The 14,531-nt window shown below is 42.2% G+C and overlaps 1 protein-coding gene across 3 annotated transcripts; it reads left to right on the top strand.

Annotated features, from left to right (window-relative positions):
- Positions 1-711: 711 nt before the first annotated feature.
- LOC147448295 (putative fucosyltransferase 7) lies at positions 712-4,593 on the top strand. Of its 3 annotated transcripts, none has more exons than XM_086524148.1 (3): positions 712-1,224; positions 1,383-1,775; positions 2,551-4,593. In XM_086524148.1, the coding sequence occupies exons 2-3, from the start codon at positions 1,418-1,420 to the stop codon at positions 4,050-4,052; spliced, it is 1,860 nt and encodes a 619-aa protein (XP_086380274.1). In that variant the 5' UTR covers positions 712-1,224; positions 1,383-1,417; the 3' UTR covers positions 4,053-4,593. The 3 variants fall into 3 exon arrangements, with proteins under 3 accessions (XP_086380274.1, XP_086380273.1, XP_086380272.1); XM_086524147.1 differs by having other exon boundaries at positions 712-1,284; XM_086524146.1 differs by having other exon boundaries at positions 712-1,775.
- Positions 4,594-14,531: the final 9,938 nt, after the last annotated feature.

The raw sequence follows: 14,531 nt of genomic DNA, 5'->3' as shown, positions 1-14,531 counted from the left end.
TATCCCAAGAGACCTTAAATATCTAGTCGACGAGGAGTTGAACTCAAGACATGTTATTCAAGAGGGAAATGGCATAACCAATCTACCACACTTGGGTGATAGAAAGGTTATACCATTTTCCTCTTTTTATTAGCACACACACACCCACTCGAGAAGAAGAGAGTTTTAACGTCGTAGAAAACTATCCCAAGAGACCTTAAAGATTTAGTCCACGAGGAGTTGAACTCAAGACTTGTTATTCAAGAGTGAAATGGCATAACCAATCTACCACACTTGGGTGATAGAAAAGTTATACCATTTTCCTCTTTTTATTGGCACACACACACACACACCCGAGAAGAAGAGAGTTTTAACGTCGTAGGAAACTATCCGCAGAGACCTTAAAGATATAGTCGACGAGGAGTTGAACTCAAGACCTGTTATTCAAGAGAGAGAGACCTTCAGGTCAACATCTCCAAGTCGTCGGAGCTAAACTCTACCTACGACAAAAAGAGAGAGAGAGAGAGAGCGATTGTTGCTCTTTCGACGAGTTGCTTGTCCACGACAACAAGTGCACACACAAGGGGAGAGAGGGGGGCGGGGGAGATAAGTTTGTGAGGCTTTTTTTATATATATATATAGAAAGTTTTCTTTCAACGAGTAAAAGTGAAAGAGAACTCCCAGCATTTTGTTAGCCTCAAATTTTTTAGGCCAATGGTTTATAGGCGACCACAATTTTTCAAAGGTTTAGGTAGGGTAGTCGGGTTGGGAATCACCTTCTCGGAAGCAGATTCACATGGCCAGCCTTTCGTTTGATTGGTCGTGGCGCAAAGCATTTCTTTGATTTCGTCAACGTCGAGGAATCCATCGGGCGGCCTTGTCTGTTTGTGCTTCTTCAAAGAGAGAAGCGTTTCTTCACACGCATGCGAGAAAAGCGAGAGAGAGAGTGTCCACTACTACGTCGCAAGTTTGAGCCCACGACTATCCAAGGGGGGGAGAGAGAGAGAGAGAGAGAGAGAGCATTGCGGTTTCACAGGAAAAGAGCTTGCCAGCCGCTGCAATATCACAGGAAACTTACCTGCAGGTGGTCTTTTCGCTCAATCAGCGTAATTTCTTGCAGGCCGTCGCCTTGAGTGGAGAGAGAGAGAGAGAGAGAGAGAGAGAGAGGGTCCGAGAAGGGAGAGTGACTCTTGGCTCGGGAATCTCGAGGAAACAGCTTGCGTTACGTAGGCAAGTGATCCAAAGGTGCAGGCCCGGTTCTGATTATCCCATTTCTCTGCTCATCCGAGTTTCATTGGCTGCGCTGTAGGTTCCTATTAGCCTGTAGGCGTGGCATCTGCAGTATTAGTCCTTTGTACTGTTGAGAAGTTATTTATTGTACATAATCAGTTCGCCTGATACAGGTCTGGTCAGAAGTTCGATCTACTTTGCAGTACATATGCCCCTCTCAGAGCAGTGGCAGCAATGGCTGCAGAGGAGAGGATACAGTGGCAGCGCTGCAGGGCCAGCTGCTGAAGTCGAGGATGAAGAGCGTCACATGAATGGTACAGGGAGCCCAGGCGCGTACAGTAATCATTGTGGGACTGTGGTGAGCAGGGCAGCATGGGGGTTGGGCAATGTCAATGGGATGATGAAGGGAAAAGCATGGACCCCACCACTGCAGACGGGCGTCGTCACCGTGACGTCACTGGTGCTGCTGCTGCTGCTGTATCAGATCTGCCTTTCCCTCTCTGGACCAGATGCTGAGATCCGGCAGGCCCTGCATAACATGGCCCTTGTGGGTAGCCCCAGTTTCAGTAAGTCCTCTCTCTCTCTCTCTCTCTCTCTCTCTCTCTCTAACCAAAACCAGCTCAGGAGTCAGGTCCCTTCGGTGTATCCTGCAATTCTGCATGACTGTAAACGAAGCACCGGTTATAATGCGGGGGGTGTGTGTGTATGTGTGTGTGCGCGCGCGCCGGAAGGAGAGAGAATACTGAAGGATTTTCTAGAGAGAGAGAGAGAGAGAGAGCGAAGAGATAGCGCCGGGGACCAGGCCCGGGGTGGCTGTTGGCGAAAAGGAAAGAAGAGATTGATTGATGATCCGAATTCTGGAGACTGGGGGGCCTATCTAAAGAAGCAGCATGTGCACGTAGATGTCGCTAGTCATTAACTTTTAGAATCCAGTATTTCCAGATGAGATGAGTGGGCAGTGGGTAGATGTGCATTGTGCACTGTTTGCGCATCCCCAATTCCAATTTCCAAATTCCAAGTGCATGGATGCTTTATTTCTGTCCACTTTTTCAAGTTCACAGGTACACCTTCAGTTTTATTTCTTAAGAATAGAGACCAATGGAGCTTTAGTTTAAAATCCTTCGCACTGCGCAGGCTGCTGCTGCTGCCGCCGCCTTCACACATTAGCCTAGTGTTGATGACTCATTCTCTGCATTTGAATTTGGGGGTGGACAGTGTATACTGTACAGCAGGCACGGCACCCCCACCAGCTATAAGCAGCTAGACATGCTCTCTTTCCACAGTTGCAATTCAATTGGAAAAGCTCTTCAATTCTAATTACCATATTTTATTAATGGACAGATTGCAGTGCACTAAAGCTCAAGGGGGACAAAATGGTCGTCGAAAGCCAGCATTACCACACTTTCCCTTCCGATCCACACCTCCAAACCGAATGCCAGAGCAAGTTCCAACAGCACTGTTTCCGCAAGAACACGCAGCCTGAACATTACCCGCCCCCTAAATTCCTGTCGCTGCTTCGCCGCTACGAAGCCTACCATGAAAAATGCACCAAGAATCACAACCTGACAGCCCTGGGAATAGCAGGGGATACCCCTCCTGGATGCAAGTATTTGGTGTGGAAGCCCATGGATGGCATGGGCAACCAGCTCCTGTCTCTGGTATGCGCATTTGTCTACTCACTTCTGACGGATCGCGTCATGCTTATCGACACCAGTTCGCACATCGACAACTACATCTGCAATCCCTTCCCCTCCTCATCCTGGATTCTACCCAATGACTTTCCTGAGACCCAACTCCGCTTGCAGGCCAAGCGCGTGTCGACATACCTCGACGAAACACTAAAGGCCGTGCAACGCAGCTCGTCGTGCAACACCATCCTGCCCACAGATCTCCCTTCCTTCATTGCAGCTGCCCCCAAGCACTTGCATGCCCTTATCATATGCTGCGATGCGAAGCGTGACCATCAGTTCTTCTGCCCCACAGCCCAAAAGCTCTTCTCTGGTGCCAACTGGTTTTTCTACCTCAGCCATGAGTACACAATGCCAGGCTTTTACTTCATCCCCGAGTTTCGAGAAAAGCTGAACGACTGGTTTCCTCGCCACGATGCATTTATGCATGTTTCAAGGTATCTGCTCAATCCCAACAATGAGTTGTGGGCGAAGATTTCACTGTTTTACAAACAGCACATGGATGGAGTGGAGAAGCTGATTGGCATCCAGCCTAGGTCATGGAAAGGGGACTATAATCCATCCATAAGCAGGCAGATTGCAAGGTGTTCTGTGGAGCAGAAGCTGTTACCAAAGACTCTGCAGGAGGACAAGAAGCTGGCATCAAGCATAAATGGAACATTGGAGCAAAAGAGGAGGCATAATGTCGATGTATCGGTGTTGGTGACATCGTTGAGAGCAGAGTATAGGGACAATTTGGCCTTGGAGTATGCAAATCACCCCACTGAGGGGAACTTAGTGGTGGATGTTGTTTCTGCTTCCAATGAGGGCTGGCAGAAGACCGGGGACAAGCAGCATGATGCAAATGCCATCATCGACATTTGGCTGCTCAGCTTCATGCATGAGTTGGTCATCACACCATTCTCGACATTCGGGAGCACTGCCAGCGGCTTGGCTGGCAATGTGCCTTTTGTCTTCATCAACTATGGGCTGGACAAAGTACTGGAGCCAGCCTGTGGAAAGACCAATGCAGGAGGGCCTTGCTTCATTGTATATCCCAAAGAACAGCCTTGTGATTTGGACCCGGCGAGATCGAGCATTTTCGATCCCAACGATAAGGTGCCAGAGGTGAAGCTTTGCCATTTCAATCCGGGCCTGGGGATAGTGTCTGCTTAAGGCCTTGAGAGCTGAAGGTTCATTCATAGAGAGGGGCCAGGGCAGATGGCAATGCAGACATGAGCAAGCATACAAAAGGCAGGCCAGGGCAGTTTTGAGAGGGGCCACTAATTCATTCTTGTTGTCTTGTAGGACTGTTTAGTTAGGCACTTGGCCTTGCTAGCTTATCATGAGGGGCTCGATTCTTCATTATTTGTTGTGTATAAAGGGGTAAAAGAAAGCCCGGAGTTTAATTTGGTTCCAATCTCATCTATCTATAACTGTATAAAGATTGCTTCAGCCTTCTCGGTCTTTCTTTTTACCCTATACCTATATATATTACTGCCAATCAATCATACGGCGCATCGCAAAAATTTTGCGAGTGTATTTTGGGTCTGATTCCACAGGCCCTCGCCCTCGAACAGTGTTCAATATGCCAAATGTATAGACTTGTGTTTTTACTTTTTCCTTTTTGGCATGTTAAAACGTGCCCTACAGGAGGAGGAGGAGAAGTATAAAAGACTAAGTTTTTTTTTATGCCATATTTTTGGCATTGGTCACGCACATGCATAGTTATATATCAGTTGCTTTTGAAATAACAATGCCTCATGCATGGTCACACACACTTGTAACATCTTAGATGCCATCGTTAGTTTGTAAAGAGGTCTCTCATCGCCTCTTTTGAATCTTTGCTTTATAATGCTTTTTCTTCATTTATTAAAGGACCCTTTGACTAAAGGGCCTCGTGACTTCCTTAACTACCTTAGTGAGCCTTCACATGTGACCGTGGTCTACAAGACCACAAGGAGGGCACCCCGCGACAAGGAGGAGAGACGGGGTTTTTTTTTCTTTACAGATGCATGATGACATTTTTTATAGCACTAGCTAAAAAATTGGCATCCTAAGCCAAGTTTGAAGAACAAAGTGCAAGAATACATCTTTTGGAGAAGGATTGTTGAAGTTTTGGTTGGGAGTTTTCTAACCTTGTCCCCTTGCACTAGAAATGTGGACTTTCACATAGGGTCTTTAATTTGATGTTGTTCAAGGGGATTTGTGTTTAAGCCGTATTCTCATGGCTTGCAATTGGATTGGCTTTAATCATAACCACTAGTTTTCTCATGAAGATAAAACAAAATGCTGGCAATATTTTGCCTGCTTGTGATATCCAAATTAATATTTATAACTAGAACTCAGTGTTCCGAAGAAAATTTTATTAAAACTTCGAAACCCTACATTATATGAAAAATTCTAGAGGTAAATAGGCTATATCTTAAGGGTTTTACACTAGATTTCTCCAAATTTTGGAGGTTTCCCCACCTCTAGATTTCAAATTTAGCATTAAAATTTGAAATTTGTAGGTCAAATCACACTAAAGACAGGTATTTTTTGAGACCTAAATCAAGTAAATATGCATAAATGAAGGGTTCCCCATCACCTCTATGGCAGTGTTGTTATGGAGAGAAAAAAGTTAAACATGCCATGTACATGTGTTATGCCAATTTTAAAAGTGAAGTTCATTGCCTCCCAACCATCTCTATTTTTAACCTTCGGGAGCTTTTAGTTTTTAATGCCAATGCAATGCTGAACCCGTTTGTTAATGTGGTTCATTTGCAATGCTCTCACTACACTACAGCCCAAACATTTTAAGAATTGTAAGGCTTGCCTTGTTGAGCATTTCTGATGGTGGAGAGCTCGAGGCTCACTAGTTGCATTCGATGGGTGCTACCCACTTCCCCATTGGGGAAGTTGTTCCCACGGTATGGCCCATTGTGGGTTTGATGTTTATAGCACGTCCATTTGTAAACACATAGATTTGTATAAAGTTCTCTACTACTACCTTCCCTGCATTGATGGTGGGAAAAGAAAAAAAAGGAGGTGTACAACCTTGCTTGAAATAGTTCCTGGATAATTTGTGAGATCTTGGAGTCAAAGATTCATATGGACAAAAACAATAAGTTAGAGAGAGAGAGAGAGAGAGAGAGAGAGAGAGAGGCAAGTAGAGAAGAAGGTTGAGCTCTGCATCACATTAACTATTTGAATTTGTGCACAATAAAAAGAGAACTAGTCTTATAAGACAAAAACATTGGTTGTTTAAAAGAAATTTGTACATTTGCTTACTCTAATGTAGAATTGTAAGCATTGACAAGGTTCATACTAGCCTTAAGCCGTATTCCTTGCATCCATCTAGCATCTTCAAAAGGATAATTTTTGAACTTAATAAGATACCGTCGGATAATCTTACCATGTCGTAGTACCTTGTCTTCATTCCAAAGGATAGCTTCGGGTTGTAGCACCTCTTCTTGGTCTTCAACTTGGGGAGGGTCTTCAATAATTGGTTCACTTGGTGGCTCTCCTTTGTAGGTCTTAAGGAGGCTCACATGAAAGGCATTGTGTATCAGCCAATGGTTGGGCAACTTGAGTTGGTAAGCCATCTCATTGATGGGCTTCAGGATTTGGAAAGGACCATAGTATCTTTTTGCTAGCTTAGAATAATACTTTTGATGGCCCGTAGGATTTTTGCCCGTTGTTTGCCTTAATCGAGCCTTAGGAAACTTAAGTAAGACCCAATCATTTTCTTTGAACGTTAAGGCCTTTCTGTGCTTGTCAGCAGCAGCTTTTTGCCTTTGTTGAGAGATGGATATAGCCTCCTTAATCTTTTGAAAAGATTCTTGTAGGTCACGGCTATACTCATCGGTAGCGAAGATCTTCCCATGTACTTTAAGTAGCAAGGGACTTTTAGGTCTTCCCTCAATGATCTCAAAAGGTGCTTTTCCCGTAGAAGTATGTACAGTATTATTGTATGCATACTCTACAAGAGGTAAGTACTTTTCCCATTGTGAGCATTGATCTACTTCCGTAACATAAGTCTTGAGTAGATCGAGTATTGTAAGATTGGCTATCTCACTTTGGCCATCCGTTTGTGGGTGATAGGCCAACGAGAAATTCAATCTTATTCCTAGATTTTCAAAGAGACCTTTTCAAAGAGACCTCTATCATACTTGGTCTTTTGGCATATTACATATTTTGAAACATACTCTTGTATGTCCACTTTCATGGTAGGCCAATAGAAGTACGTTTCTACTCCTCGGAGAGTTAAGGTCTTATGCTCAATTGGTTAGCCTTGCTCTTTGGTAGACCATCTCTCATTTGGGCCCCTTTACCATTGGCCCCGTGTTGAGATACATCTATAAGCACATGTCTATATCTTAACCCTTGTTCCCTTTTATTCTCCCACATTATATGATCAGTTTAATATGAGAAAATCATTTGGGTTGGTTAGATATTAGATTTTATGACAACCTCTCACCAAAAATAGGGAATATTTTTTGGTGAATGCTTTTTGGAATCCGACAAGCAGATTCCAAAAAGATTATGTTTCTCTCTCAACCCTTCATAGTTGAGGATATTCTCCCTTTTCTCTCTCCTGATCCTCTCTCTCTCTCTCTCTCTCTCTCTCTCTCTCTCTCTCTCACATATAGATATTTTCCCTTGGTGAACACACCTCGATCAAACATTGTTGTCATCATCGACAAATATCTCTCTCTCTCTCTCTCTCTCTCTCTCTCTCTCTCTCTCTCTCTCTTGCACGCATGCACGCACGCACATGCACACACAAGGACAAGGACACACCTAAATCATTAAACACCAACATTAACGCTAACAAGTCAAGAGACAAAGTGATTTTTAATCCAAGATAATCCAAAACCGCCTCTCTCTCTCTCTCTCTCTCTCACACACACACACACACACAATGTCTCTCGCTCGAATTTTTCTCTATCTCCTACTCTCTTCTTCACATCCACCAATGCACAATTCATTTCAAGGCGGAAAATATACATAACATCGTGGCAACCCGGATAGAAACATAGAAGGAGAGAGAGAAGATGTGTTGCACGATTTAGGATGACAGAGAAACACACACACACACACAACACAAACACACACAAAGAGAGAGAGAGAGAGAGAGAGAGAGAGAGAGAATGATATGCCAACTTCAGAGTGTTTCAAAGACATCGAAAACAAAGCTATTTGAAACACGAACATCCATTACTGATAGAGAACATTACATTTATGTTTCTTGCAGTACTTAAGGCATCACGTTATATGGTGCGGCCACATTCATTTTTTGGAAGCCCCGTTCTTTGTAGGAGTGTTGCCCTCTATAGGCAAGAGAGGATTCACCACGCGCCCTAGTTGTGTCTTATATCTCCCCTCATCCTCCTCTCTGTTAATTCCAACTCTTTTCCAGCAAGAGAATGTAAATTGCCCCTTCTCGCTCAAGGTGAGCAACGAGCACATGTTAAGTTGGGTGTATGCATGATAAGGGGTACCCACTTTCAGCAATTTCCCCAACCAAGACAGCCAAGAAACAACCTCTTTTTTGCCATTCCTACGTACATTTGACTTGCTTGCACTTACTTTGAAGAGGCAAGATTTGGTACCCACACAAAGTACATAATTGCAAACACAATGGAAAGCTCTGATCTTCATTTTATTGTGCAAGGACTAATTTGGTTCAGCTTGTCACACCTTGTCATAGCATTACGTTCTTAATGAAGAAATACTTATAACTTTTTATGGGCTTTTCTTATTTACTTACCCTCTTGCACATGAAATGTTCACTTGGCAAGCAATTTAACTTGATTTATTGATAATTTTTTGGATCTTTGCATAATTAATATTCATTTTTCTTTGTTAGAATTTATATTTACAAAAACCTAATTTGTTTACACCAGATATCTAATGATGTAGAACTTATTTTGCAAGATCCAACAGTCATTTGATAGATTATGACCCAAGGAATGTGACCATGCCAAAAAAATTAAACTTCAACAGTTCATTTTTTAAAGATCTACCTTTAAAAATAACAAAAAAACTGCTTAGAGAACCTTGATATAGTTTTCTTTTTAAACATAATAAATAATGTACATTTCCACTCATTTTGATTTTCATATATGTCATAACTCTTAGTGTAAGGTCCTCATAGAAAAAAAATTGAGTCAATTTGAGTAAGGGAAAGATACAATTTCATTGTTTTAATTTTTTTCACTTGCACCATTCACTTGAGGTGTGCCTTTTTAGGTTTGGTAAATACCAAACCTAGAAATTTTGACACTTGTCAACCAACCATGGCTTGGTTCTACTCTCCCAATCCTAGTTGTCTAGTCCACCTCATACAAGGAGGCCACCACATCACCAAAGGTCCATGTCATCACCCCAACTCACCTTCCACATCACCACAATCAACACTTTGACTATAACACTTGGCTTGCCATGTCACTCTAATTGCCAACTCATCCACCACCCTCCATTGCCACCTTGCATGCCACTTCACCTTAAGTGCCATGTCATCCACCACCTCACATGCCACGTGTAAGTATTGCTTGCATGGCTTGCCACATCACTCGCCACCTCATGAGCCACCAAGCATGTCACATCGCCACCTTGACAACTCATCACGTTCTTTTTTGCCACCTAATCATTACATGTCACCATTTTGACACGTCATCATATGACATGGAAAATGAGGGGATCCCATCCGCCACCTCATCTTTCCATCTATGCATTCCATGTCATCAATCATCTACATCAGCTTGCCACATGGATGACCATGTCATTCATGCATGGCCACCTCAATAGCCATGTCATTTTTTTTAAAAAAAAATAATATAAATAAATTAAAATTCGATATATCTCAACCTAATTATTTAAGTGGTAATTTAAGCAAATATATATATGTATATATTTTATGTAATTTATTTTTTCAAGTATAAATTAATATAAAATTCTATTTATTTGAAATATCATTGGATCACAAAAGAAAGATTTTTTTAAATAGCTTTTGGTTTACTTATGCACACGGGTTGGGGACCTTTCGTATCGATACAAGCCGCACGTGGCTTGCGACGGGGAAAACATTCGCTGCAATCCTTGATCACACCGCGGCCTAGGTGGGAGCTTACCGTAGTCGGTGCCTCGGCCCTGGACACGGTCCGCCATCACTCATCACCTATCGAGCCCCGTCGGCCACTCCGAGCGCGTTGAGCCCCGCAAGACTTGAAAACGGCCTGAAAGTAGCCAAGCTCGTCGGTGGAAGGTAGCCTTGGCACTCGCTTGAGGGGGGGGGGGTTTGCATCCCAATGTCACAAGAGGGGTGAAAAGCACTCGTCGCCCGTCCTTCGCTCACCCGTTCCCGTCTCAACCGAGCACCACTATCTTATAGTTGTACACAATCCGGCGTGGGCCGACAAACCCCCCAAGAACCATGACCCACGGGCCTGCAAATAGGGAAACCCCCTTGTTGGGAGAAGGCCACAAGAGAAGGTTTCCATGAGAGGATACGATGGCCAAGAGAGCGAATGATGCGTCCATCGATGATACCCGATGCACTGACGGAATGGCTCGTGGTGCAGTGAGGAGCGAAGCGAAGCGCACGGATGAGGGCCAACAGGTGATGCCACTCGATGAGTGTGATCAAATTGCACCCAATGTACCAAAGATCTCCAGGTCCACTTCGTCGTATTCAATTAACCAAATCCAATTCAGATGCGGGCTCAATTGTAAACATCTTCCACTCCCCTTTCGCTCTTACCAGAAAAACCTGTTTCTGTGGAAAAAAATCATATGTGCAATCCCTTTTTAGCTGTAGCCAAGGAGTCCACACCAAAGTTCTTTGTTGGCCCATTTCTTGTTGTTGCCATGGACCTAGAAAACATGTATTATAGAATTAAGTTACCTGAAATAATATGCACAAACAAGAGAAACAAGTAATCATCCTCACCAATTGTCTTCCACTAAAGGACTCATTGCTTCAACAACATTTAGAAATCCTTGCTTGCCACGTACATGGCTAGAGCACCCCTCTTGCATCAAAGTTGTTGTCACAATTTCTTTTGCCACAGACATTTGTACCTTTCCTGCACCTGTATCTCTATCTACTCTAAGAACTCATGCAACCATTTCTTTGGTTTTATCGGTGAGCCCTTTGGATGTACCATCCCTCATGTCATGTTGGTGAGTTCCTTGATGTATCATCAATCTACTCATGCTTTCATCCTTTGGCATGACATAATATATGAAGCAATCACGTGCTCACAAACAAACGGGTGGGTGTCCACATAATAGTGGCAAGTAAGCTTGCCTTCAAGTCCATCACAAAACTCGCCCAAACAAGGTAATTTTAGCATACTGCCATTGAAATGCGTTGTGTTTGGCTTCCCAAAATTAACCAATTTGGGACAGCTTTCATTGAGACACTTTAGGACACCTGCAAAATGACTTTTGGGACACACTCCAAGAAATGCATGCCCGAGGTTTGTGGTTTGGTCTAGTGGTGTGGATCATACTTATGTTCCATAGCATCCATTGGATGAACCTTTCCTAAGGTCGGTGGAAACTCAAACACTATGTTACCATTGTATACAGTTGGAATTTTTTATACTTGTTTGGTTTCCACCATCTTTGACAGAAGCTTCGTCAAGGTGTTGGGCTTTGTCACTACGTTAAAAAATACCAAATTCTATTTTTTCTCCTTACCTCGATAGAGTTTTGCAATGGTTGCCCCCCACAGAGTTGTTCCTTGCTTATACTAGTAAGGTCTATGTAGGGAACATTTACCAAAGGAGCATCCACGCCACTCGAATTTGAGACTATGTCATCTTCAATTAGCACCAAGAACTTTGTAGAGAGAGATTCATCCACAACATCCACCTCCTCTCCTAAGTGACTGTTTGTTTTCTCTAGTGGCACTGTCAACTCTTCACTCCCAACCATGACAATGGCATGTAGAGCATTAAATGTTTGCAGTGCAACATGCTCTTGCAAATATCTAACCCCAAAAGTAATCTTCCCATTGGTAAAGGATTTTTTTTTTTTGAAAAAAGGGAAGACTATAGTGCACAACATGATAGTAGAGTTGAAAAAATAATCAATAGATAGAAAAAATAAGAGTGAAAGTATTTAATTGTGTATAGAAGAGTTAAGGGTATTTTATATTAATCCTATTAGGTCTTCCAATCTCAAAAAAATAAAAAATCTTTCAAAACATATTAAGTGCATAAGTGAAGGGTAAGTTTAGAAAATGAAAAGAGGTGGTAGACATTTGTGTTTCTCTTCTTCTTTATTTTTCCTTTAACGTTTTCTTCTCTTTAAAGTGTCCTTCCACTCTCTCTCTCTCTCTTTCACACGTTTTCTTCTCTTTAAAGTGTCCTTCCACTCTCTCTCTCTCTCTCTCTCTCTCTCTCTATGTTGTATCTATCTTTCTCACGTCCAACTGATATTGTTACAAATTTACGTGCTTCATCATTGCATGTTGCTTCGTGTTACAAACTAACACATCGTTTTTGCTATTATTGAGGGAATCTTTGAATTAAGAATACCTTTTAATTTTTTGAAGCCATTAGGAATACCTTGTAATTTCATCAATCCTATTAAGGTATTTTATATTAAATCCTATTAGGTTTTTACAATTTAAGAAAAATAAAAATCCTTTCAAAACATCTCAAGTGCATAAGTGAAGGGTGAGCTTAGGCAATGAAAAGACCATGGAGGTGGAAAGTCGAAAGACTTTTTGTGTGCATATAGATAGAGATGGTCGAATGCACCTCATAAATTTGTGTTTTTCTTCTTTCCTCTAGCGTTTTCAAGCCATTAGGAAAGCCTTTAAATTTGTTTGGAGCCATTAAGAAAACCTTTTAATTTAAATCCTAGTAGTTATAGTATTATTTAATAATTTTTTGAAATCCAAATTATATATTTTTTTTTGAAATTACATTCTCTCTCCTCCCCAAACATCCACCTCCTCCTCCTCTCTCTCTCTCTCTCTCTCTCTCCATGTCTCCCTCCAGTTGCCCTCTCTCTCTCCCCTCCCCCCAATCCTCTCTCTCTCTATCTCTTTCTCTCCTCCTCCCTATCTCTCTTTCTCTTCACGTCTTCTCCCCTTCTCTAACTCTCTCTCTCTCTCTCTTTCTCTCTCTCCACCCCCCATGGGAATACCCCCCCCACCCTTTTGCTTATAAAAGGGTTCCCCTTGTCCTTTTTTTTTTCTTACTCTCACTCTCTACCTTTCTCTTGCCATAAGCATTAGTGAACTCCAAAAAAGGCCCTTTTTCTCATTTCACTACCCTCTCCTTATCCTTCGGCTATAACCTTTTCTCTTCCTTTCCATTCTCTTTTCTCTCAAATTTTCACTTTCTTTTCTCTCAAACCTTCTCCCCACTCCCTCAAACTGTTCATTCTCTTTTCTCTCAAACTCTCACTCTCACACTCCACTTTTCTTATCAAAGCCATAAGCTTTCTCCTTCTATATTTTTTTCCCTCACCCATCGAATTCTCACTCTTTTTTTTGGCACCCCTATGATAAAGAAAATGCCAATTCTAACAAGGAATCGGTCTAAAAGAGTGGACCACTAAGAAGAAATCCCTCTCCTGCAATGACATCCGTATTTGGAGCGTTTGTGTTGATGGCTACACACATACCTCTGTCGAAGGTTGCAGTCACATCAACATCCATAAAAGCACAAAACACGAGTAATGATCCTGTTACTGATATCTTTGGATATGTGGTTGATAGCCACATTTTTTTAGGTTGGATTGATGCATGCAAAACTCGCGACCTCTATAGCCGAAAGAGGTTACCACCCCACAATGGCCCATTTCATTGTGTTCAAAGCTTTTTTTGGACAAGATTCTATACCATTCGATACGTGTGGCACTTTTGGGAGAGAGTTAGTGATGTTGGCTACGTTTGAAGATGAAATTAGAGACATTCCTAAGCTCCCTCACATGGAGGAGAAAATATTCATCGTATGGGACGACAATCATCAACTCCATGTGCGACTTCATGTGTGTGTGGAAAGATTGGGCATTGGAGAGCGGTTGGATGAATTCTCTACATCAAAGGTTGAGTGCACAATTGTGAAGCTTGACCTAGAGGAGATGACATAGTTTATGTTAGTGCTCGACATTATCAACAAGTAAGTTTCTTCACAATTTTATTGGTGCACTTGAGTTATTGATTGTAGTAAAATTTTACATTTAAAAATGGGGTTACATGAGTCCATGTGCCTCAACCAATGCCCACAACATCTTTATGATGCAAAAATTAGTGTTTGTCGATCCACAACCCTTCTTGGACAAATTTAGTGAGAAGATAGGGCAAAAGTTGAGAGGATACTTCGTGGCATAGCAATGAACCAATCAAAATGGGTTAGAGTACCTATGTCTTTGCTAGCCCAACTACTCTGGAAGGTAATTATAAATTTATAATACACATGCATTAGGTAAGTACATGTGGTTTTGCTTGAAAATCGCTTTGTTTTGGTGATTTGTATTGTAGGAAGAGTTTGATGCAATGTATCGGCTCAAAACACATAATTTGCCAGCCAAGGGAAGTAGAGAGTACCACATGCACGAAGATGATTACAAGGCAAGCTATGATTTGGCGGTAAAAGAAACCAGAAACTTTTTTGTGCGTAAGGAATTGGAGATAGCGGTCATAGT

This window comes from Adiantum capillus-veneris, chromosome 11 (assembly GCF_014529385.1).
Source record: "Adiantum capillus-veneris isolate H3 chromosome 11, ASM1452938v2, whole genome shotgun sequence".
In the NCBI taxonomy this organism is placed as follows: domain Eukaryota; kingdom Viridiplantae; phylum Streptophyta; class Polypodiopsida; order Polypodiales; family Pteridaceae; genus Adiantum; species Adiantum capillus-veneris.
Note: the sequence above shows the minus strand (reverse complement) of the source record. Positions and strands in the feature narration are given on the sequence as shown.

What these genes read in the sequence shown, in the direction of transcription:
- LOC147448295 (XM_086524148.1), top strand. Translation starts at nt 1,418, where the DNA reads ATGCCCCTCTCAGAGCAGTGGCAGCAATGGCTGCAGAGGAGAGGATAC. An exon ending in TGTGGGTAGCCCCAGTTTCA is followed by an intron (nt 1,776 to 2,550) that starts GTAAGTCCTCTC and finishes ATTAATGGACAG; the next exon opens with ATTGCAGTGCACTAAAGCTC.